We start from the raw sequence: 27,050 nt of genomic DNA, 5'->3' as shown, positions 1-27,050 counted from the left end.
TTGTTATAAACTGTTTGTATTTTTTTATGTCATATTTATTTTTATTGGTCGGTGAACTTAGACTTTGAAACTATGTCGAATGTTACTGTTATTTTTAAAATGATCTTAAAGTAACTGACACACATAAGAAAGAACTTTTATTTGTTATAAAATAACTGGTCTAATAAGTAACTTTTAGTCGTAATATATTACTACATATTATTACATAACTGAACATTTACTTATAATACATTGATATATTTTACAGTTATAGAAAGCCATTTAAATAATATTATGTAAGAGATATATAAATTCTGAGTTCATACATTTTTATTGAATATATATGGATATAAATCAAAAGTATATATCATCTATTTACTTATTCAAATTTTAAAATATATTCTATTATTTTAAATAATAAACAATCCATATATTTGAAAACATCTTATTTGGAAAGCTGTGATATTTCGGTCAAATGGTAGTTAATATTTTTATAACAGAATACTTTTGGGAAATATTAAACACACAGAACAACATGAATAGTAACCCTCTATTTACTATATAAATAAACAGCATAAGAGAAATTTCATCAAGTTATCGATAATACAACTGATATTCTGATCTGATTTCTCACAGATGTATAAAAAATATCGTTAAAAAGAAGAACAAAATATATTGGTCAGTTCTCAGTATTTTTTATGCATCTGCGATGAATCCGTTCAGTATAAGTAGTTTTTCTCTTCTTTTTTTTGATCTATCACTTCACATAGTAAGTAAACAGCGTTACAATAGAATTGGACTACTATAAAAAAACGATATATCCAGTATAATTCTTTAATAAAATTTGTTTATATAAGGTTTGAAAATCAAAATGTGTAACAAATATAAATCTATTAACTGAAAGTCGAACTGTTTATCTATATCGTTTTCCCAAATTTAGCGCCAATTTTTATTTTTATTTTCATTTGCATTAATATATGAACATTGTAATTAGTGTGAAAATTTTAAGCTACCCAATAATTTGTAGTTATGTTAAAAGATTTTACCTGTTCAAAGAAGAGGAAAAGTACAAGTTATGAAAAAATCTATAAGGCTTCAAAAGTTTAACGAAATATATGGTAGGTAATTAGATTTTGTTAAATATATTTTAATCAATTATACAGTATAATTATCCTTATTAAGTAGTTTAATGGTTCATCACATTTCCAACTGACAAAGCATATTCTCTTATAATTATGTTTAATACTTTTTTCGCTTTTCGATATTAAAAAATATATTGATATCACTACTTAAGTAAAATAATGTACCTATATATTTGGTAACTGTTTATGTTTTCTATTTTAAATTGAAACAACTATTGTGTTAAATGAACAATATTAATTAGATTTGGTTCATCATATTTATAACTACCCAAGTTAATGGTGTCATATATTTGTTTGCAACTTTTTCCACTTATTTTTATAGTTGGTTTTATTAGGATAAATTCGTATACAGTAAACAAATATTTCTTAACTGGTTTGGTATGGTAGTTTAAAAACCCTAGATAGTACTAACTATATATATAGGTATCAGAATTTGGACGAATGTTTATCATATTACTTCTAAATACAGTCCATTTAGCTCGATCGTTGGTTTTGAAAACTAACATACCAGGTTTTTAGTTTTTCTCGATATATTTAGTTTTAATAATTAAGGTTTACACTTACATATGTTTTTTTTTTGTACCAGAAATGATGGGTTACCATCTTCCTTTATCTCTTGGCGAAACCGACGTCAGACGCGGTAAAATTATTACTAAAAGCAAATTTATGGCTTGGATGGAATGCGCCCGTCCCAATCGAACTTTATTTGCTACCAATCAGAGCCTTTATATACTATATTAAAAAAAAATTCGGTTAGGTTAATTATTTCTGGTTTGAGCATACTTCAAAACGTAGTCTATGAACCCTAAATTAAAACTATATTGAATAAGTTGTTCTAATTTGATTCGGTTATATTAATTTTTAATTTATAAACCTCATAATTGTTTATATATGATTTTTGAAAACAAATTTCTGCTCACAAAGTTTTAATATAATTTTTAAATTAAAAATATCAAGTTTACCGTTATAGTAGACTTGTTTTTCAGTTTGCTCAGCAGACTTATAAAAAAGTTTGTAACCCTATTTAGAATTATTCACTTTTATATTTTATCTTAGATGGTTTAAAATGATTTATTTTTATTAAATTCTAATTTATATAGATCATACTTGTTTATATTTGATTTATAAAAACAAATTTCAGTTTCAAATTTTTTTTTATATAAGTTTTTAAGTTTAAATCTAAAATTTAATAATATAGAAGACTTTTTTATAAGTCTGCTCCGCTAATAATTGCAGACTTTTTCATCCGTTTTTTTTTGTTTATTCATGTATGAGATAATAATAATTTCTGTACTCCTCTAACTTATTTTACAAAAAGTTAAATTTAAGGTATACATTTACATTTGGACTCATGGTATATTTTTAGCAATTTCTCTCGTGTCTACTGGTTATTTTATGGATCTATACTCGATTCCTAAATTGCCAACAAAATTTTAGAAGTCTATACTCGAGTCCTAAAAAAAACAATTACCCTAAATATCAAAGTTAATAGAAAAAAATAACAACATTTAATGGAAAAAAATCGATTAAACTGATTAATAATCGAAACCTAGCTTTTTCTTTTATCCGGTAGAGATCAAACTAAAGATGGCGCATCAACCTTGTTTGGGTTGTATAATTGGCTTTCTGCAGGTCGTCTCATTGAGATCAATAAATTGCCACAAATTTTTTAATTTGTTTGGTGCTGTAAAACCTGTATTTTGAAAATATCTAAGAAATTAGGGATTAAAAACACCCATTCAGAAATTTTTTGTTTGACTCTGTCAAAAGGTATTTTGGATGAGGATAATCCATCACAATAGCCTCAAGTTCCACGAAAACGACGTATATCATGCAGTTTCGTAGATAAGTTTCACCATCTTTTGCTAGTTTTGTATATTTAACCAAAGTTCCTAATTATTATATTTTATATTAAAGCCAAGCCAACTGACAATGATTTTTTTTTTTTGGGTTAACTAGGTGATTGTGGCTAAAATTCAAGGACATGAAAACATATAATATTTTTTTTAAAAAAAAAAATATGTAGCTCACAATGAAAATTAAGAAAAAAAAAGGAACGATACATAAAATATTTCAAATTACAAGCAAAAAAACAAAAAAAAAAACGGAGAACTCGTTCGATGCTCAGTCACCACGTCGCATATCCAATACAGTCCCAAGAACAAAATATTTCGTTTTCAGACTGTTGGTAAACTACTGGGAACGGACAACGGCGATTGCATCCAGTGCAAATTGGTCGGGAGAGAGAACTGTTGAGAAGAATCCGAACCTTTATCCACTCTGTACACTCAGTTTCAAATGAGTACTTGGTAAAATAAACATAGTCATTTATCGTATTACCAGGTTTCATGTAAATGTTTACACCAAGTAAACATTCAACATGAAGAGTCCTGCAGCAGTCATCGCATTTATAAAATCGCAATTCTTTTGTTTGGTTCCCGTAATACACTCTTTCTTCTATTGCTTCTATTTTGCCTTCGCAAATCTCACACCAATCTGGTTCATCACTTGCCTCTTTCCCATCGCAAATTGTGAGAAAATGACTGTCATGCTTATACTTAACCTTGTATGGTAAGGTAGCACAACGGAAACATATCATATAATCACATTCAATGCAACAGTTAACTTTCCAACTGTAGCTTTGGTATTTGCACGTTTGACAACGTGCCTCCGGCCGGGGTTCCAAAGGAAGGAATAAAGGATGTTTGTGGCCTTGATAATGAAATGGTTGAGTAATAGAGGCACACCGCAAGTCAAGCTGGAACCTTGTTTCTCCTATCTGATGCTTATAAAAGAAGCCAGTACCATAATAAGAACAAACACTACAACGGAATATACCTTCGTTATTATCAGGTCCGATGGTGGCAACATTTAGTGTAAGTGGATATGGATGTAAAGGATGTCGTTTCATGCGTGGAGCATTTGCGCAACTCTCATGGAGGATGTAGTCGCATTCCATGCATGAATAGAATTGACCTTCGTAAATTGCAACGCAACACCCTCGACAAAGCTTGTTTTCGTCATAAGCTTCGCTGATCTCAAGATGCAGATTGTGACTATGAAAAGGATGGAGTATTATCCCATCAGCTATCCTTTTGAACGGTTCACCATCGTCTATGATATCATCTTCTTCTGGTACTTCATCGAGAACTTTTCCATCCCACACCTTTTTGTCTAACGCACATTTTGAGTGTGCAAAAAAAGCTTCACCTTTACTACAAGAGTATGCGCCATAATTGTTGTCCACCTGTCGATGGCAGACTCCGCAAAACAATTTTCCAGGTGGAAGAGAAGGAGTAAAAGAGAGACGTTGGTGGTGACGAGATATCCGTATGGCACGTGGGAAACCGAGGCATTTTTTATGGATTACGAAGATACACTGGATACAGATGTATGTGGGATCAAGGTTGTTGATCATGCCACATATATGGCAAACTAAAGAAGCTTGTGTAGGGAAATAGCTGAGAGGGTGGGGATGGCTCTTTGGGTGGTCTTCAATAAATGGTATTGATTTCATCGCACATCTTGGATGCATAAATAACTTGCAGGTAGTACACTGATAATACAATTTGGTGTAGATACTTTCTTCACAAGAATTGCATTCCTTACCACTTCCTTCACGATAGAGTCGAAGAGGATGAAAGGGGTGAGAAGGGTGTCTGATCTCAGGTGGAGACTCAACACATTCTTTGTGGAACTTTTCCTGACATTGGAGACATGCATAATAGCTTGTGCTGACCCATGAACTTCTGCATATACCACACTTGAATTCGTCATCAACATCATTGAGATGAACTACAGGGAGCTTACATATTTTATCGTGGTTGCAATCAAGCAAAGATTCGCCTTGTTGATTACCGCTTCTTGTGCTGGGGAAGTGAGCGGGAGAAATAACTGGATGAAGCCGGTAAACATCATCAGCATTGTTCTCCTTTAGTTTTAACTTTAGAAATCTCACACGTGCACTAGGGCAGAAAAAAGAAGTTGAAGGTGGTGTTTCAGTGGAGGAGGCTGGGTTATCTGTTTGTGTTAATGTGTATACCCAATATGATTTTTCATCAACATCCACCTTACGGAATACACCCACAGAACTCATGGTTGCTACAATGGGGATTCGGGTTTGTGATATTCTTCTTCTCCTTTACCCTTTGCATATTTTATAGCAAGTCCTTTATTATAAATGGGAATACAGCTAAGCTTGGTCTTTTTTATATCTTTTGTTATAAATATATAAATAAAAGTAGTTCCTCTGTGCAATTTTTTTATTTATTTATTGATGATCTATTCTTTTCAGAACAGAGGAGGCCGTTTCTTACGGATCTTGTTTTTTTTTGGTGGGGGAGAGGAGACAATGTCTCCTCAATTTTATTAAAACTTAAACACTTCAAACATAAACACTTCGAACAAAATCAACACCTCGAGCATCATCCGCCAGAATCGAAATAACGCAACTCGGCAGTGACTTTAACAAACTAAACCCAAACGGAAGAGTAAATGCATGGTTTGCTAATCCGTCAGCCAGACGATTAACCTCCCTATACACATGTGTGATACGGACTATCCAGTCCCTAGAAAAGAAGCCATGGCACAGACGTATCCAGTTTTACGAATCTTGTTTCTTAAGTTTAGTTTTATACTTGTATATAAAAATGTAGGACTTCACGTTGGCCTCAACATAAGATGCTTGTATATCGGGTGTGGTTTGGTTAATTCAAGTTTAATAAAGTTCTAGCAAATCTCAACAAAAATTAGTTTGGTTCGGTTTGCGTTCAAATTGGTTTAATTCGGCTTAATTTGGTTTGGTTTAGTTATAGTTTAGTTCGATATCAATTCGGTTAAAAAAGTCTTTACTTAAGGATCAAAAATTCACAATATTATTTTTATTACAGTAATTAATTAATTAATAATATTTTTGGTTAACTGGTTTTATCAATAAAACAAATAATGAACATTGGTGTATCGATGCGGTTCATTTTAAATCAACCGAACCAAATTATTCGGGTTGAGCATAAAACTGTCTGATTAAGCCGTGTATGGAATATAGTTTGAGTTCAGTTGGTTTGCTTTAGTTTGGTTGGATTCGGTTTTTTTTTTCACCCCTACGAAGTTGTATAACGTTGACAAAAAAAGGACGCGTATAGAACACAATAATCCCTTTTCTTCTTCTGATTCACGTTCTATAAAATCTCATCTTGAATTACTTGTCCACCAATACTTTTTTTTATATACTATGATTATGTCCTTTGCATAGATAGGAGTAGTTGTTAAACTATATGTTTACAAATTGTCAAACAAAAAAGTTGCAATCGATATTTTTAAACAAAAAAAGTTGCAATAAATAATTGTCACAATAATTTAATTTTGAAAAAAAAAACTGTCAACTATACAGACTGGATTACAGATGTTTGCAAATTGTCAAACAAAAAAACTGCAATCAATATGTTCAAACAAAAAATTGCAATAAATAATTACCAATATTATGAATTAAGTACATGAATGCCCATTTTAAAATTCTATTATAGGAGGTTTAGAATATTTTAAGTTTTTTTTATTCTCCTAATTAAGCTTGTTTTATTAGTCTTTGTAACCTATATATAACTTTTTATTATAGAATAAGAGATAATAATATTTTATGTTTCTCTTTTATTCATAATACTAGATTTTGCGTCCACGACGCGTGAATATTTTGTTGATAAAAATTATATGCAATCAATTATATTTATTAAGATATAAATTTTATATTTTAATATTTTAATAATATATTAAAAATATTATGGTTTTAATAATTTAAATTTTATATATTAATTATATGCAATCTGATATTTTTTATGTAAATTATGAGGTTTTAACGGTTTTTTTAATCTATATACAATATTTCATATTTCAAAAACGTATTATTTGGTCAAACACTTATAAGTTAATACACCCAAACCAACTAAATTTTTTATAACTAATTAAATGCTACTTTTTAAATATAGTATTGACATGATGATAAAATATTATACATTCACTTTTTTAAATTATGAAGATATTTTTTTCATCATTTTCACTTTTATTTAAATTATATATGTGTTCCTAAAAAACAATAGAAACAATAAAATTTAAAATTAAATCTTTTTTATCTTGTTTAACCAATACAAATTTTTATTTTGATATATCAATTTAAAAAACAAACTAGTAAAAAATATTTGCTTTGAGATTAATACGAACTTTAATTTTGAAACCAAAACAATAGTTGAATATAAAATGAATAAAATCACACAAATTTGTGAATTAAATATATCTTTATTAATTGGTAGTGTAAATTTTTAAATAATTTTACAATGATTATATGTTTCATCATGTTCATTTGTATTCTTGTTATATCTTTTTTTTTCCAATGATATGTCATTATTTTAATGATTTTTGTATGATTATATTCAGTTTCATCATATTCATTCTTACTTCTCCTAATTATAATTAAGTAGGCAAAACCGGTACAATTTAATACATATAAATTTACAAAAATGAAATAGCAAATTGAACAACTAAAAACTAAAAACTCCTACATTAATATACTGTAATTCAAAGTGAAATATACAAAATATAATTTTTTCGATCATTTTTGCATAATATATTACATGAGATTATGTGGGAATATGTTTTGCATATATGAAAAAATTAGATGAATATAAATCATAATAGTAGTTATTTAAAATTTTACCTGAAAAACTTAAAATCAAGTGATTTAAACTTGTATAAGTAGCATCTATTTTTTATAGATAATAAATTAAATTTTTAACTTAAACAGTGATAATGGAGATTTTAATATTATGTTGGTTTTTTGTTGTTAATAGAGATTTCTTTATTTTTTTAATTTGTTTTCTTAACCATAATAATAGAATTATGACACTTTTTTTTAATTTACAATTTTGAAATATATAAATAAAATTGAATTTTAAATGCTGATATGGATGCCTTGAAATTAATATAGTTTTCACTGTTTCTAATAATAAAATTATTTTAATTAATAATTTTTATTATAATTAATTTTGTATTAATAATGTAATTTTATAATTTAAAAACTTGTTTAATCTAGTTATTGATCTGGACTAATAAAATTGATCTTTTAAATTTTATATGGATGTCTTCAGAGGCATATAGCTTCAAAAAAATTTATAAACTATTTTTTTGTTAACAATATAATTTTAAAATTTGGAAATTTTCTTAATTTTAAATATTAATGTGGATCAATAGAATTGAACTTTTAAATCACATGTGGACAATCTTCAAAGCATATAGCTTTAACTCTTATTAGCAACAAATTCAGAAATTAAAGTTGGAATATCCCACACGAGACATGTTGAGACAAGTGATTTTGATCTCTTCTCCTTGTTTTAAGGCTTACTGAATATATTTGGATGCTACTTGGTCAGCTAATTGCTATCTGTGTGGTTCAGGTTAGGTTTTTAAAACTCCATCAAATGCCATGTTATTTCAAAAATCTTCCTCTGGTACCTCAGTATCCTTCGTCTTAATGACGGAACATCTTTCTCTATTTTCAGTGCTTCGTTTTTAAAAGTGTCGAGTATCAATCACTTGACATGTTTCTGCTTGGAATTTTTCATTCTTCTCAAATTCAGTGGCCAAACTTTGGAGATTTTACGATTTTTTTCAATATAAGTGACTTGTAGTAGCTTTGTTTATATCTTCTTTCATTATATTCTTTGTAATTTAGTTAAACATATATTTTAGTTAGTTGGTTTTTTTACGTTTTAATGACTTATTCTTTAGTGAAACCTAACTCTTTTTTTTTTAATGGTTTCACACACATTAAAAAAAAAAAACTTAAAATTTATTATAGTTATGTGACCAAAATTTAGATGATAATGTAAGAGTTTCTAAATATGTGTGTATACATCTAATTTAAATTTAATTTTTTATATATTTTCTTTATCTTTAATAATATTTAAAAACAATAATAAAATTTGGAAACTTTTTAATTTTCAATGTTGAGGTGGACCAATAAAAATTTTATACTTAATTTCTTTATTAAACAATAATATTAGAATTTGTAAATATTTTAATTTTTTTATTCAGGAATAATATTAGAGTTTATAAACTTTATTGATTTCTAATCTTGATGTGGACCAATAATATTGCTTTTTTAAATCCTATGTAAACACTTTGAAAACCGTTTAGTTTCAACTTTTATTAGTATAAGATGTTATCAACATGGAACCCTATATAATAATATACCTAAACAAAGCTCTAATCTATCGCTACCCACCAAATAAAACGAAATTTTCACCAAAACCCCTAACTGATCTCTCATCGTGGATACCCATCAAGCTAAGTATTTTTTTTTTTACATTTCGTTTGGTTCGATTAATTCTGTAGAACCAAACTCATTATTTGTTTCTTTATTGTTTATTAAATAAATATCATAAATATGCAGATTTATAATTTAATATTTATATAATTCATGAAAAAATTATCAAAAATAAATAAATTACCCATGAAAATATATAATACATAGAAAAAACATTTATGTTGTAATATAAATTGAAGAAAACAATTGGTAAACTAGATGCAAGAAATAGTTTTTGATACGATTATTAGAATTTAAGTTTTTGGTGTGTAATTTTTTAGGATTTCTACAGTAAAACAATATAAATGATTTTTGTTTAACAGATCCAATGTTTAATAATCCTTATTGTTATTTAGATTTTCAATACTCATTATTTCTCTCTTGATATTTCTGTAAACAATAAAAAACATTGGTAAATTCATGTAACCTTGTAAATATTATCTAATGCTTAAGGTTTGAAAAAATTTCTGTGATTGTGAGATCGAAGATCTATCAGTTTGGTTATATATATAGAGTAGAGAATTAAAAAAAAAAATTTAGGACTGTATTTAATTTTTCAGTTTCCTTAATCTAAATAAAAATACTGATTATTTTTTCCTTTTTAAAAAAACTTTAGCTATTTAGTAGTTTTCATTTGAGAAAATAGATTTTTTTTCTTATTGTTCTTTTTTTTGAAATAAATAACTAAAATTATATATTTTATATTATTGCATTGGCACATATCACAATCTAAATTAATGATGACACATGCCGCGATCTCATGAATTATAATTATCACGCTCACGTAGAGAGATTTTTTTTTATATAATAAGATTTTAAACTGCACTATGTTTTTTTAAAATAAACTTATTCTTTTCTTCTTTTTTTTGTTTTTAAATTCTAACTCTTTAATCATATTTTTTATTTAATTTTTTTATATATGTCAAAATTCGAATAATTAATTTAACATGTATCACAATCATGTAAGTTACTAACTTTGAAACATTCTTAACAATATTAGTTTTATTATTTAATGGTTTGGTTCAGTTAATTATAGCAAACCGAAAATATTATTTACTTTGTCTTTTTATATTGAATCATGCACATCTGGGGCTACCAGTCTACATGTTTGATTAAATCCATTCGGTCAGATTTGGTTTAGATAATCATTTGTTTTAAAATTTTAACTATTTAATCATCGGTTTGATTTGGTATAGATAATCATTTGTTTATTAGACTTTGAATTTCCTCAAGCAAATTTGAATTGTAATCTAGCATCTTTGCTATTTTGATAAATTTAAGCCACGGTCTATATTTTATTGCTTGATTATATATCTACTTGTTTAGAATATTTTGCTGAAGACCTAGATGATATATGATTGTGAAATTATGATTGTTTGATAGTCAGTATCGTATTAAAGGTACACTTGGGAATCTTGTGTAATGTATAATGTGTAAATTGTATGCTTTTAGTAGGAAAATATTACGATTAATTAAATTTAGACAGTCGAGTTATTGGAGTTGTGTGAAAACTGAATCACTTTTATTATTAACTGTTTGATACATAGAAATTGAAATTCTATGATCAGGTCATAGTTTAGCTTAATAGTTTTGAGAGATCAATCAATCACTCAGGATTGAGATTTAACGCTGTTCTTGAACTTAAATCAACAAATTATAATAAACCAATTTTCGCTGCGAGAATTATCTAAGTTTAAATCTCAAAATTTAAAATTTCTTTGCAAATCCTAAGGACTAAACTAGCTTTAAGTTCAGGTTTGATTTGTTCACAAAATAACTAAACTAAAATTCTTTGCAGATAGTTATTTTGCTAATTCTAGGTTCTATCATATTATCAATCATACGTTCGTGTCAAATTAATTAGTGTAAGATCTAAGATCTAGGATTAGCTTTAAGGACAACATGTGGTGAAGAACTAATCAGATTATGAATCCTAACAAACCAGTAAATCTAGCATTCAAAGAGATTCTTTTTGAAAACCCTAAACCTAACAAGCAAACTACTCAGATATGGAGTTGGAACAATAAACATAATTGAACAGATTGCGGTAAAAAAAAAAAAGATAAAGGAAAAGAGGTTCAAAATCTTCTCTCTAACAAACAGAGTCTCAAACTTGTCTCCCCTAAAAGCTATCTCCAAGTATCAAAGGTTAAACTCAAAAGTAAGCCAAAACAAATGGTTGAAAAACCTAATAAAAAGCTAAAAACACGCGTGGGGCCTTCTTACAAATATTAAAAAATTTTGGGCCAAAGTTCAAATTCTCTAAAGACTTGTCAAAAGTAAAATTTCCTTATCCACAAACACGGTGTCGACCGATGAAGTAGGTGCAGTGGGCAACTACAAGTTTTATCCTAAACAAGCTGCAAGTGGATAGCAAACGCAGTAGTACTTAGGGATCGAATCCACATGGATTTGTATGTTGAAGATTTCTAACTGATGCTAAAAATTGTTGTAGACCTAATCCGAATAAAAGAGGTTTTGTGTGTCACTAACTCTATTAAACTAAGTGATGCTGCTAGGGTTAGGGGGTCGCAGATGAAATTTTAAATTTCTAAACCCTAGAATCCTGCAAGTGCACAGTTGTGCGGTGTAGTAACTAGAGTGTCGATCCATAAGGTGGTTGTCTAATCTACAACAACTTCAAACTGTGATAAGTAAGCAAATTAAAATTTATGAAAGTTGATTAAGTAGACTAACCATGAAAGTTTGGTAGATTTGTTGACCTCGGTTATAAATTAAAGTTGTTGACTTGTTTGACATGTTGAAGTTTTGTATATTTGTTACCTGGAGTGTAGGTAGATTTGGTTTTGTAAATTGTTGAAATGTAGACTTGTTGGATTGTTTTGTACAATTGTTTCATCTATAGGATAGACTTGTTTCACAGATATGAAAGACCTTCTTGCTTCTATGGTACAATCCTCTTTTTGCTGAGAATGTGCTTTTTTCGCGTCATTACGGTTAGCAGAGGGTAAAGTTTTTCTACGTAGGTTCGAATCCTGCCTACGTGAGGCTTGCAGACCTCTTACTCGACTAACTGACATTCCTCGGATTCGATCAGTTCTGAATATTCTTTGCGAGACAGGTTCCTTATGAACCTTAAGACTAGGGAAGTGATGTTTTACTAATCTCCTGGTTCGGAGGTGCATGGATGTGCGTCGATCGGGTCGGTCTAGGGGCTACCCGCAATTGGTTGGTAATGGCATAAGCAAAAGAGGGGTAGGGGGACAAGGTTACGCGCTGGGTAGCGCAGCACATCTGTTTTGGGACAGTACATTGGTTATCTGCTTTCATGCTACCACTTAGCGGACTTAGGAGAGCTCCATCACTCCTCCTGAACAGGAAGTGCGGGTTATAATGCTAGATCTAATAAGTACATTACACCTAATAGAATGATTTTGAAGCCTCACAGGCAGTCAAATAACTTCTTGACATCAGATTTGGGGGGGAATGAAGGTGCCTCTTACTGAATGATGATAAGTGGAGATTTTGACTCATTATAACTTGTGTTTACTGATCTTTTTAGAGTATTTTGAGTCTTTGTTAAGTCGTTTCAGGTAACTAGGAGGCTTAAGGCGACAGTTTGGAGCAGCTGGGGCTTTTGGTGCAAAAAGGAGCTGAAGCTGAGCAAAAGAGGCCAATTTACACGAAGTTGGATCATTCTTGGTTGGGAGCACCTGCTCCCGATTTCACCCTTTCGTGGAGCACCTGCTCCAACCGCCTGGAGAGAAATAAGGAAATCGACTTTTACCTAATTTTAGGAGGAGAAAGAGAATAAAAAAGGCCAGAGCCGCCTACCTTTTATCATCACGTTTTTCTACAGATTTTTTACGCTTTAGTTTTGAGAGTTTTCTGCTTGTAAGCAATTGGGAGAAGAATTCCTGCTACATTCTGAGAAGAATTCTGAACCATGATATCTTACCTGATTTATTTCATGAATTCCTTTTCATCTGTTGTTGTGTTTCTCTTTTCCATGTCTGAGTAGTTCTCTTAGCTATATTAAAGCGTTCAAAGGATTTCATGAGTTAAAGGATTAGATGCAAATAGGGCTTGATATCTATTGTCTTCACCATTGTTAGACTTAATGCTTAGGTTGAATTGATCACTCAATCTGCGATTTTAGGTTAATCTATTCATCAAAAGTGTAATAGGTTGCTAGAATAAACATTGGTGAGCGATTTGTCCTTAGCCAACGACAGTTGAAATTAAGGCAAATCGTGAACAGATCAAACCTGCTAGCTAATGCTTGTCTGCAATTTTCTAGGTTCAAACGACAGTTTAGGATTTAGGTTGTTAGACAAAGTTATCGAGATCACGACAGTGGATCGATAAGCTTTTCTATTTGAGTTCGAGACTTGCGTACACTTATGCCCTGAATAGTCATCTGGTTCTTATCTCTGAAATTCCTGCGAATTGCTTTGGTCTAGTGCTTGTTTTAATTCGAATTTAAATCGTTGTTTGCCGTTCTGTTTACTTTTAGTTTTCGCAGCAAATCATCTTTGTCTTAGCTTAATTCAATCCTCACAAAGTCATAAAGTAGCACTGGTCCTCTGGATCCCAAATCCTTTATATTACAACTACATCACTGTTCTATTGCAGTAGAAACTAGGAGTATATCAAGTGGGAATCAAATGACCTAGTTGGGACGAGCTGCAAGAGGTCTTAAAACAATGTAGGACCTGGTCATATGAAAAGCGCAGAATGATAGGATGCTTATGTGTTATTGCTATTGGCGTGCTTGGGCTGCATTATGGGAGCAAAATTCCTCTGAATTTAGTGAAAAGAGTATTTGATGTGGAGGCATTCGAGAAGTTTCCATGGGGTAGGGTGGCTTGTGAAAGCCTGATTCAGTTTGTGAAATTGGCTAATTACAACAACAAGTCCTAGACTATTAGTGTTTTTGTGCCGATTCTTCAAAATTGGGTCTATGAGGCGGTACTATTCTTGGTGAAAAGTATGAGAATAAGATAAGATGGTATCGATGCTCCCCTTCTGGCGTAGGGTGGTTTCCCAAAAGCGTTTTGACTTTGATGATCTCTTAGTTGAAGATAAAAACAAGAACAATAAGGTATGTATGCTTTTTATATGGAATTTTCAAATTTTATTTGGTAATAGACTTAGTACTCATTTATTTCTGACATATATGTAGGTACGGGTGAAACATATTTTTGTTAAAGATGGAGAAGAGCCAAGATCTAAGTGGATTGATGATGTTTTGGATTATTTGGTAATAGACCTAAGTGGATTGAGAAATTGCTGGAAGATATCCTCCACGATCGTTTGGCCCCTAATGCTTGGAAGTTTGATGTCAAAAAGAAGAGTAAGGTCAAAGTACCTGTTGAAGAAAACGACGATGACTTCGTTGAACCAAAGGTTTCTCGTACGCCTAAGAAGGCTGTGAGAAACAATAAACGGAAAGGAGAAACTATGGTCAAGAAGGAGAAAAAGTCTGAAAGGCGAGTGACTGACATATTTTTAGTTTTGGACACTTCGAAATAGTTTTGTACAATTTAACATGTTATTTTTGTTTTTGTTTTTTTTGGGTTCGTGAAAATTCTTCTGGTGAGAAAGCGATTGCATCATCATCTACTCAAAATGATGGTATGGTGGAGGGGATTATGAAACTTCTCGAGACATTGTCAGGCAAAGTAGAAACTATGGGCACCAATTTCAGGAACTCAATTGATAACTTAAAGGGAGAAGTAGAATGCTTTCAATATGGAGGGTAAACTTGATGGAAAAATCGTGAAAGTGGAGAGTGAACTCAAGGAGTTAAAATAAGTTGATAAACCTGGATCCAAGAAAGAAATTCACTCAAGTGGTAGTTTCAATGAAAAAACAAATAGCAATGATCCGATAAGAATTTTGATCACTTATGAAGTTGCTGTAATTAATGATATAGACTTAATTAAAGTAAGCATACTCTATGCATGATTTAGGGATTGATACTATGTGTTTTTCTTTGCAGAAAAAAGTGGAGAGTAATATTCTTCTTTCCAGGCTTATGTTTGATTTGGTCGCAGAAAACAGTTTTCCAGTTTTTTTAGAAAATTTTCTTTCCCTTCTTCCTTGTAATCTTATGTTTTTGTGTGATGGTTAACTTGAAAACTAAGTGTTTTGTGTGATGGTAAACTTGATATTGTACACTAATAAAAGCAGATTTTAACTATAGTTGTAAATTTAGTAGTAGTTAATGTAGACATATTGCATTATTTGTTAACTTATTAATTGAAAATACTAGTCGACTTAAATTCCATTAAAGTAGATTTACGTGCCATTAATTTTCCTCAGAAATATTGATAGTTATGGTGAACTTAATATCTCATATATTGTGTCATTTCAACAGTCGTGGATGGTTTTGAACAAAGTTACATCAGATGGTGTCTCTATTCAGTGCGTTGTCAGATCTGAAAAAAGTGTTGCAAGATAGAAAGATTATCCTACCTTTCAGGCTTCTGACGACTTAGTCGACATAATAGAGGCTGTGGCAAAAGCTGAAGCAAAAATGAAAAAACCTGACTCAGCTTCTACTTTCTCAAACTCCTTAGACCGGAACAATTGAAAAAAAATGGACATGGCGTTGGATGCACTTACAGGTGCCTTATCTTCAGGCACACCCCTTATGAAGCGCAAAAATCAAAAAGCCCCTAGCCAACTTTCTCCCTATCTTGGAAATTCAGCATTGAAACGCTCCATGACAGGTGTATTACAATCTCTGAAATTTTATGATCCGTTTACTCTCGTAGATCCAGCAAAGTTTGGTTGTCATCCTCTTCCTCAATGTCAGACTTCGTAAAAACTGAATAATCATCATCATCCTCTGAAGCTCCATCAGCGTCGTCATAGCAATCGAATCTATGTCCTTCTTCAGCTTCGTCTTCGTCTTCATCTAATGATTTTGCATATTCTTTACATTTTGATCGCTTCCTCTGTTTCAACCTTCGAATTTCTCATACTTTGCTCTCCTTTTTTCACTATCACACATAAACGAATGAGGCTTCCTTACACTGATCTAAATACATTTGAAATGTCGATTATTCCCAACAATTACGAATGGAGTATCTTCTGGAAAGTTTAGCAACACCTTCTTTGAAAGCATGTAACTGAACTCAATCTCTTCAATGAATTTTTGAAAACCAAAATATTCATACATCATAGCAGCGAATTCTTCAAAAGTTGTTCCCTTGTCTGAAAAAAATCAGTTGTGATCCCAGGCTGCAATCGACAAAAAACAACCATCTGTTTTTCTGAAATTTTCACTCACCACAAACAATGACAATTTTTCCCAATGATATTTTCAATGAGAGAGCGAAAATTTGAAAGAAAAAAACGAGGAAGAAGATAGAAGGCACAATTATCTTAACAACGAGATAATAATATTCTAGCAAATCAGCTTTATTAACGCCAACCACCAACTGCCAAGAACCAACCACCCACAATTAATGTTTAGAGCCACATATAAGTCTACGTCTGTACATACTATTAGTCTTCCATGACAGGTTTCTTCACCTACAGTTATAAATAATGATGTTGTAGACATAAACCTGATACGTCTACCTTAATATAGGTTTATCACACAAGTTTATCGTTTACATTCCGCCAAATCAGCTTTATTATCGCCAACCACTAACTGCGAAGAACGAACTACCAGCACTTAATGATTGCAGTCACATTAGTCTACATCCCTGCATAGAATAAGTCTAACTTTTAAATAACATAAGTCTTCCATCACAGTTTTCCTCACCTGCACCATCTCCATACATGAACGAACACAAGTCTACATACACATAAGTGCCACCACGTGGCTTTTTCTGCTAAAAACAGAATAAAAGCATGTGCTTCTATAAGGTATATTTTTGGGAGCAAATCGATTTTTAGGATTTCTTTCTTCCTTCTTCAGCTTCTGTTTCTGATCCGACAAAATTGAAGAGAAGTTTGACCTCCGAACGAAATTATAACTCCCCAGATCGACCTACCAAAGGTATACCTTTAAAATCGTTGTTTTATTTTGGTTTAAGTTCTCCTTTAATCGATTGTTTTGCATTGTCACTTGGCTTGGATATTTACTTGGTTTGCGTGGATGAATTTATGATTTTCTTCCAGTGAAAATGCCGATCAGTTACACTGAAAGTTCATCTTCCCGAACTAGTGTTGACAATTGATGTGCTCGAGCTGATGCCAATTTGGAATCTCGGTTCGTTGTTACTGTGGCTGTGTTCCCATCCTTGAAGAATCTACCACTGTAGCCACGCTAGGAAGAAATTTTTTCACATGCCCGATGATTTTGGGAGAGGTAACTATGACTACTGTTTAGCTTAGTTATTATCAAACTTTAAAACCTTTGGGAAATTTATTGGCTCCCAAATAGATTCATCAATTCTAATTTATTTGTAGGAAAGTGAAGAACACATATGGAAATGGTGGGATGAAGCCATTACAGAGCAACTAACAATCGTAGGAATAAGACTTAAAGAGCACAGCGAGAGGATGCAAAGCTTTAACCGAATTGAACTTCCAGAAGGATATATTCCTCGTTTGGAGACTCGTTTAGCGACAATGCTGATGATTATGGAGGACAATGGCAATGACATTTCAGAAATGAAGCTACTCTTATAAGAGATTCAAGGCGAAGTATCTCGGTTGAAGGACATATTTGCTAGCACTTTCATATCTCTTTAAGTAGAAGAGATGAGCCTCTAAGTCTTTATGAACCTAACTTATTATCTAACTATGTATTGGTGAAGAACCTTCCTGATTTTCTCTTATTATGTAAGGATCTTTCAGATTTACTCTTACAAGAGATGACCCTTTGTTTTTTAAATCATTCGTTTTGGGTTATGGTTATAAGACACACCTCCACCTACAATGCATCATCATTCGAAAGTCTGCTTTGACTATTTTCTCATACAAATACACCGAGTTTTTATACATCAATATGTCTAAATTATAAATCTGCCTAGATATCTCAAATATCTCAACAAGTATAAATCTGCCTTCGCATAAATTACTCATACAAGTTTACTGAGTCTACCAATCAAACTTACTAAAATCAGATAACTCTGCACTATCTAAAAGTATATCTACGATATAAATCTTCTGTCACATAAGGTTCTAATATAAGTCTACCGCATTGACAAGTCTACGCCGAAGAAATTACTGAAATCTGATAGGTCTGTAACGTCTAACGATATGTCTACATAACTAATCTGGCTTCACATAAATTAATCGTACAAATGTACCGAAGATATAAGTGTACCAATCAAAGTTCCTAAAATCCGACAACTCTGCACCGTCTAAGAGTATGTCTACGATATAAATCTTCCTTTACATAAGGTTCTAATATAAGTCTCATTGACAAGTCTATGCCGAAGAAATTAGTAATATCCGATAAGTCTGCAACGTCTAACAATATGTTTACATAATTAATCTGCCTTCACATAAATTAGTCGTACAAGTCTACCAAAGATATAAATCTACCAATCGAAGTTCCTAAAATCTGATAACTCTGCACCGTCTAAAAATATGTCTACGACATAAATCTTCCTTCACATAAAATTCTAATATAATTAAGTTTACCACATTTACAAATCTACATCGAAGAAATAACGTAAATCTGATAAGTCTGCAACATTTAACAATATATCTACATAATTAATCTGCTTTCACAGAAATTAGACGTCGTACAAGTCTACCAATGATATAAGTCTACCAATCGAAGTTCCTAAAATTCAATAATTCTGCACCATCTAACACTATGTCTATGATATAATCTTTCCTTCACATAAATATCTCATTTAAGTTTACCGCAAATTTAAGTCTACTAATCGATGTTGTTGTCCCTACATATAATGAATCATTTTAAAGTGATTTCGTGGGGATTCTGATATTAGTAATAATAAAACAGTGACATCGTATTCTCACTTCATTTTCAGAACACTATGTTCACTATCTTATTATGAGTTTCTTGTAAGTTTGTAACACAACAACGCCTTTTTGTCCTTTCTTTTCAATTGTCAAAAAATTTGGAGTAGGCCAGTTTTTTTTTTTTTTTTTTTTTTTGCAAAATGTAGGCCATTTAACTACAGTAATTTAGCTTTTCTTTTATCTTTGAATATAGATAGAATTCAAAGAAAGTTACAGAGAATATATATAAAAAAAAAACAGGGGAAAAAAATGAATGGTAAAAAGAAAAACTTAACATAAGAAACTAGATATACGTAAATCATAGTATCAACTATCAAGGAGCGAAGAAAAATTGAAAAGATATGTCTAGATATAATTGATATTTCAAGCTATTGTTGTTCCCCTTAAGCAATTCCAAACTTAGTTTGTAAATATCTTAAAGTTTCTTTTGTTAGTCAATAAAGGCAAATTTTCAATTTGATGATTTAACGAAAGAAAACTATTTTGTTACTTATTAACAATTTAGGTATTGTACGTAGGATGGGTGTAGTTTATTTTGTTTGGTTAATTGTTAATTTGTGTACCCAAAAATATTAAATTTCTGTACCGAACATCTATGCTTTTCCAGCAATAGGACAAAAGGTTGGAAAAAACTTTTAAAAGAGACCATAATTTTGAGCGTCTTTATTTTCTCGATAATGAGACTTAACCTATATAATTCGTATTGATCGCAATGTTCAAACAACTACAATTTAGAAAACATGTAGAAAAGCTATATGATCCTTTCATTTGTTTTCGTAGACGCAGTTTTGTGAAAACCCAATCACTTTCGATTTAACTAGAAGACTAAACGTTTGGGCAATAAATGAAAATTTAACTTCTAAAACCGTTATATAAACCCTAAGCCATTTCTCTAAAACAAAAATCATGTCACAAACATCTAGCTATTCAATTCTCTAAGTATGGCGGGCTACCACCTAGAAGCTATCGAAGCTGCACCATTAAAGGACGATCTAGATATTGTGATCCCAACAATCAGGAGCCTTGACTTTCTAGAACAATGGAGGCCATTTCTTAAGCATTACCACTTGATTATTGTCCAAGATGGAGACCCTTCAATCAAGATCCGAGTTCCCGAGGGTTATGACTATGAGCTTTACAACCGAAACGATATCAACAGGATACTTGGTCCTAGAGCTAATTGTATCTCCTACAAGGATGGTGGATGTCGTTGCTTCGGCTTCATGGTTTCCAAAAAGAAGTATATCTACACCATTGATGATGATTGCTTTGTAAGTCTATTTTGCTTTGATTTTGATAATATATTTATAAATATAGTCATCTAAGTCCATTATATGTTTTGATTATGTAAAAAAGGTGGCAAAGGATCCAAGTGGCAAAGAGATCAATGTGATAGCTCAACACATGAGGAACCTTGAGACACCTTCAACACCACACTACTTCAACACTCTCTATGACCCTTTTAGAGAAGGAACGGACTTTGTGAGAGGATATCCTTTCAGTTTAAGGGAAGGTGTTACAACCGCCATCTCTCATGGCCTTTGGCTTAACATCCCTGATTACGATGCCCCGACCCAACTCGTGAAGCCACGTGAACGTAACATCAGGTCATAAATTAGATAGAAATCAAGATCATTGCTATTCCGTATTTCATTTGGTTTGTTTAATTTGTTTGTTTTAGGTTGTCCGGTTTTGAGGAGTATTGTATAATCGATTTACAACCAAATCATCATTGCTTTGTTTTGGTTTTTGGTATTTGGTTCTGATCGGTTCGGTTCAGTTTTTGGTATAGTTAAACATCTTTGTAATCTTATGTTATTTGAGATTTATTCGGTTCAGTTGCACTAACATATTTTCGTTTCAGTTTTTGATGTAGAAGTATGATTACAATTCAAAAAACTATTTGGTTCGGTTAGGTTGGTTTTTACTATGATGTATTTTATAAGTTGCCAAGTTGTATATAAACTCTACAATAGCCCTTGCAGATATGTTGATGCAGTGATGACAATCCCAAAAGGAGTACTGTACCCAATGTGTGGAATGAATCTTGCTTTCAACAGAGAGCTTATTGGACCGGCTATGTACTTTGGGCTTATGGGTGAAGGCCAGCCCATTTCCCGATACGATGACATGTGGGCTGGTTGGGCAGCTAAAGTGGTGTGTGACCACTTAGGTTTTGGGGTCAAGACCGGTCTGCCATATGTGTGGCACAGCAAAGCTAGTAACCCATTCGTAAACCTAAAGAAAGAGCACAAGGGACTACATTGGCAAGAAGATATGGTTCCTTTCTTCCAAAACCTTCGTCTCTCCAAAGAATCTGACACTGCCACTAAATGCTACATGGAGTTGTCCAAGATGACAAAGGAGAAGCTTACTAAAGTGGATCCGTACTTTGAGAAATTGGCTGATGCAATGATGGCTTGGATTGAGGCTTGGGAGGAGCTTAACCCGCCGGTTGTTGATAGTAAGAATTAAGAAGGGACATGGCAAAGATATCAAGTGATGAAGATCAATCTGCGTGAATAAGTATGTTGTGAATTTATTGTATGATCTTCGATTTATATAGTTTCTATTTTGGAAGTGTGCTCCGAACAGTAATGTAATACTTCGTGTGACTGTTGCCTATATATACTTTGCTCGACATGTATTTAAGCGTGATTGGAAGAAGAATAATGTTATTCCATATTTACTTTTCATATATCACACATAGATCGTTTAAAACGAAAGTATATATGGTGGCCTCCGACATGCTTTTAAACCTTGGTTATGACTTTATGCTATTAGGATTAATGTTGAAAGTTATATAATTGTTCCGATGAAGTTTCGAAATTTCTTTAAAAAATTATGTGTCATTGGTTTTAGATCAAATTTGATTAAAAAACTTAGTGAAGAATTGTGTGGCTGAGATAGAAGATTCCAATTTGATCTAATGGTGAGGAGGGGGGCATGTGTCGTAATTACTTGAAGAGTTTGGTTTGTTTGGGAGGTTTAGGTGGCACTAATTTAGAGTTTTAGACTAAATAATATAAAAGTTAATAACCATGTGATCTTTTTATTCATTATGCATGACAATAATAGAAACCACTAAATAATATCAGTCTTAAAAACAACCGTAAACTTATAATTTCATATGACACAAAGAACACATAATTTTAAAAGATTACGACTTTGCCTGGTAGAGACTGTGGGCTGTAGGCTTTTTATTTTACATTTGACTGTAAAAACTTTTATTATAAGAAAATAACTGTAGTTTTAAAAGAATCAAAAAGTTAGAAGTATCGACTTAGAAAAAAATGTCAAAGAAATGACTGTGAGTATTTTAGGAGCAATTTTAAGATTTTAAAAACTATTAAATGAATAAAGTTGATTGGCTAATTATGGCTTTTAAGACCTTTTTTTTAACCCATACAGTTTTGAAAGTTCATTTACTGTACCCAATCAAAACCTTACAATGAACGAAACTCTATCCATTCACGAAGAAAGAAAACTACAAATTGTGTTCCTATTCATCTAAGCAACTACATTTTCAGCTATGATCATCATCCTTGCAAGAAAACTATCCTAAAGTAATGCACTGGGACTAAATTATGAGAAAGCCACATAATCTAAAGTGCAAGGAAAAGACAGCCACATAATATATGGTGTGGGAGATCCGATATAGAGATGTGACTTAGATTGGTGAAGAAAGAAGCAAGGAAATTTAAAGGAAATCAAAGACAAATTTATAATATTTTGCTCAACCCTTCTTATAATTGCAACTAGCTTTAAAAATTTTCACATCTTCACAGTTCACATCCATTCGCATTTAAACAAGTCAACCTTAATAATTAATCAAATGAACGTTTTTTTATTTTTGTGAAAAAAAATCAAATGAACGTTTAAATGGCAAAACACTAACGCTGTCAGTTAAAATTCTATTGATAAAGTATACTGTATTATCTGACAACACAAACAAAATGGATTTTGCCGCCTCTGGTACTTGTAGTGTTTTTCTCAGGTAGGTGTAATATGACTATATGAGGTAAGGTTTTTCACAGCAGTAATTGTATATCATTCAACGGGTTACAGTAACAAATAAATAAAAAATGTAACATTAATTATTGGGCGATTTTATCGGTGTTTAGAGATGCATTTCATGGAAAATGTGGAAAACATTTGTCTTTATTGTTTAGTCTCTCTCTCTTTAACATATGATTTTTTTAATTGGACTACAAGCAAGGTCGAATATCAACGGCAACAAACAAACAAGTAAAAAAAAAAACAAATTTTACCTGCCAAAAATAGAATAGAGTTTCTTTGACCATAAGTATTACAGATTTTAAAGAAAAATCAACATACTAACCTATCACAAATGTCTTCGGATTCCTTTAGAATTATTCCATTTACATTCCATCAAAATGCTAAAATATTTATAAATAAATTCAGGAGAACAATCTATGTGTGTTCTGTAATAAAAAATAGAAATAATATTGTTCGAAGAGAAAATCAGGTGGTATTCGTCTTGGAAAGGCGACTAAACTATTTCCGTTGACAAAATTGAATAAAACAAACATACCAGATCACCAATAATAAGTTTGAAAAGATATATTTATTTATCAACGACTAAATTAAAAAACATGAATTATCAGAGCATGAGTTCGTATATGGTGAAGAATGTATTATATGCAAAAGTTAAGCCTGCCCTCAATTTTACTTGTCAATTTCTTTATTTCCCAGTCAAGATCCTCTATATATATAAGAGAGACTAAAGAAACGCATTTAAACTATAAATCAAAAAAAAAAAAGGTCAAATGAAACTTGCCTGACCCACAACACACTTTCTTCTGATTCTTGATTCTTGAATCTGATCTCCGCATATGGAGAATCCGATAATGAAGACATGGAGAAAAATGAAGTCTTTTAAGCATACGAGCTCTTCGACCAACGCCTCGATCAAGAAGAGCAAGTCTTGGAATGGCTCTGTTCTTGTCGAGGACGCTAAGAACAACGAATCGAAAGTAAAGATCAAGAGAGATTCTCCGCCTCCACATGGGTGTTTCACGGTATACGTGGGTCCCACGGAACAGAGGATCGTGGTGAAGACAAAACTGTTGAACCATCCTTTGTTCAAGAACTTGCTAGAAGACGCAGAGAACGAGTACGGATATAGACGCGATGGACCCATTGTTCTTCCTTGCGAGGTTGACTTTTTCTTCAAGGTTTTGGCTGATATGAAGTCTAGTGATGGTCATGGTGATGATTATGATGACGATGATGATGGTTCGGTTAGTTCTCCGATTTGCGGGTTGGGCAGTCCGTATCGATGTGGTGGTACCGAGTCTATGGCTATGAGACGGAACGGCTCATACAAGCTCCTTCGAACTCCCTCTTTTTTCAAGTTGAATAGACTTTGATCCTTTTATTATATATCTAAGTTCTTGTTTATAACATTACCATATACGTTTTTAGCTTGAGAGGAAATGTGAAGAAAAAAAAACCCTCACATTTCCAAATTGAAACAATTGCTTGAATTAATCTTCAGTTTTTCTATCCAAGGTTCTAACGTCTGATTTGTGAATATGGATATAGACGCGATGTACACAGGGGGATGTTTGGATGACTCGGACTATGTGTTAAAGAGATTATACTAAAAGATATTTAGCTACTACACCTCTATTTTCCCTTTCGACATGTTTTCATTCATTCATATGGCGAAATAAAAATAGAGTCACAGAATGATTGCCAATATATTGCGGAGCGTTGTAATTCAAAAAAATACAAAGAGAACAGCTTGATAGAGCTTTTCTCTATCTTCCAATGTGCTAAACTTATCATTTGCTTAAAGATTATATAAACATTTCCCAAGTTTAATAAAAACAAAACCTTAGGCGTTAAAAAAAAATACTACATCAAATACAACTATCCACAACATGAATCCTTTAATCTCTATGGTAATCAACCAAATGCTTTCTCGATTTTATAATAAATTTTTCTTTTAGTCTTTTTTGTTATGCAAACAGAATTACATTATTTAAAGAGAGAGTGTAATTGAGTCTTACACAAAATAATGATGTTGTTTTGGTAAATGTATGTTAGAATTTATATATTATCATAACTATTTTAATATGTACGAATTTTTTTGAAAAGACGCATAAATGAAACAAAAATAGAGAAGTTATTTTCCTTGGATGATTCTAAGAGGCACGCTCTATCGCCCTTTTTTAAGTACTAGAATTATTCAATTGAGTATTGTAAGCATCCTATTTGTCGTATTTTAGTTCCATTATATTAATTTATTATTTATATGACAACTTAGATTTTGGCTTGTATCCGGCTGAAATTTTTACTTTTTACGTCAAAGAGACGGCAAAAAAGGAATTGTGGCTCCTACGAATACTTAAGAACAATGTAATAAGAATAAGGGGTGGTGGATCACACCAAGTGTGTATTTTAGTATGTAATCGTATTATTTGCTTAATTGCTTCCAAATTATGGTGAATCTTGATTCATGCAACATGTGTGGCTCATAATTTATTATTCATTAAAAAGAAATATTTTGTATAGTTTCCGCTAGCAAAGCAAATATAAAAATGTAATATATCATTTTTTGTAATAAATCATTTTTATATTTAGATGTCACATCTATATTCATCATATACACGTAGGATTCAAATTCTATGTTTAGATGCAATGTAAAAATTTTGCTTCTATATGCAATTGTGTATGTTTCTAAGTTTTGTCAAAAAGCTTTAAACAATATGACTAAATAATAGTATATCTTAACTTGTTGAACGGTCTAACGTCGTGTTGGGTAGTTAATAATTTTCAACCAGGTGGTGTTTTCTGATTCGTTTATTATAATATTTTTGTAACGGTTTCTTTTTTTTCCAACATTACAATATCCATTTAATTACATGTTTTACTGAAAGACTTCTAACTCTATAGCTAGTATATCTGCCTCATTATTAATAACCTGACTAATCTGCTTAAAAGTAGATCCACATTCTTTAGATATCGATCTTCCTAACATCATATAAATACGTAGCACATGGAAGATGTTTCCACTCTTGAGGCTTTGCTGTACCCTGATTACACTGCAGAAGACCATATACTGACTTCAGATCTCCACAAAACGTGAAATATGTGTAACGAAGTCGACGCAGATTAGTTACAGATTAGTGAAACAGATTATACTAAATGATATTTAAACAGAAGAATTAAATTTAAAGCTACTACAACAATAATGCAAATCCTTTTTCTATCTTCTCTTTTAACATTTTTTCATCATTCATACGGCAAAACAAGGATAAAGTCACAGAATGACTGTTTTGTGATCGTATCGATGATGTATTGGCAAAGCATGCATGGTAATCGAAAGAAATACAAAGAAAACAATTTGATAGAGTTTCTTTTCTACCTATCAATGTGCTTAAAATTTGTTTCAAGATTATGTAAACAGTTCCCAAGTTTAATATAAAAAACCTTAGGCGTTCAAAAAATAAACTACTACATCAAATACGATAATCCACAACATGATTGCTTTAATTTTTATGGTAATTTACCAAATGTTTTCTCTATTTTTTAATAAATTTGCTTTTAGTTTTTTTTTGTTATGCAAACAGAATTACATTATTTAAAGAAAAAAAGTAAATGAGTCTTACATACTGCTGTTTTGATAA

At 31.5% G+C, this 27,050-nt stretch overlaps 3 protein-coding genes and 1 long non-coding RNA gene across 5 annotated transcripts; 3 read left to right on the top strand and 1 right to left on the bottom strand.

The window, feature by feature from the left end:
* Positions 1-3,249: 3,249 nt before the first annotated feature.
* Positions 3,250-5,217, bottom strand: LOC18018010. The gene has a single exon (XM_006402005.1). It carries the CDS (start codon positions 5,215-5,217, stop codon positions 3,250-3,252), a length of 1,968 nt encoding a protein of 655 aa, XP_006402068.1.
* An 11,973-nt stretch (positions 5,218-17,190) lies between these two features.
* LOC112086770 lies at positions 17,191-18,297 on the top strand. The gene is made up of 3 exons (XR_002899623.1): positions 17,191-17,449; positions 17,572-17,761; positions 17,863-18,297. It is a non-coding gene; the product is annotated as an uncharacterized LOC112086770 (long non-coding RNA).
* A 1,936-nt stretch (positions 18,298-20,233) lies between these two features.
* Positions 20,234-22,072, top strand: LOC18018009 (probable UDP-arabinopyranose mutase 4). 2 transcript variants are annotated; one of them, XM_024156342.1, is made up of 3 exons: positions 20,234-20,663; positions 20,749-20,999; positions 21,369-22,072. In XM_024156342.1, the coding sequence occupies exons 1-3, from the start codon at positions 20,334-20,336 to the stop codon at positions 21,865-21,867; spliced, it is 1,080 nt and encodes a 359-aa protein (XP_024012110.1). In that variant the 5' UTR covers positions 20,234-20,333; the 3' UTR covers positions 21,868-22,072. The 2 variants fall into 2 exon arrangements, with proteins under 2 accessions (XP_024012110.1, XP_006402067.1); XM_006402004.2 differs by having other exon boundaries at positions 20,251-20,663; positions 21,378-22,072.
* Positions 22,073-24,158: 2,086 nt separating this feature from the next.
* LOC112086556 (auxin-responsive protein SAUR71) lies at positions 24,159-24,785 on the top strand. The gene has a single exon (XM_024155526.1). The coding sequence runs from the start codon at positions 24,249-24,251 to the stop codon at positions 24,783-24,785; it is 537 nt and encodes a 178-aa protein (XP_024011294.1). The 5' UTR covers positions 24,159-24,248.
* Positions 24,786-27,050: the final 2,265 nt, after the last annotated feature.

Source organism: Eutrema salsugineum, unplaced genomic scaffold (assembly GCF_000478725.1).
Source record: "Eutrema salsugineum unplaced genomic scaffold, Eutsalg1_0 scaffold_2, whole genome shotgun sequence".
Classification (NCBI taxonomy): Eukaryota; Viridiplantae; Streptophyta; class Magnoliopsida; order Brassicales; family Brassicaceae; genus Eutrema; species Eutrema salsugineum.
Note: the sequence above shows the minus strand (reverse complement) of the source record. Positions and strands in the feature narration are given on the sequence as shown.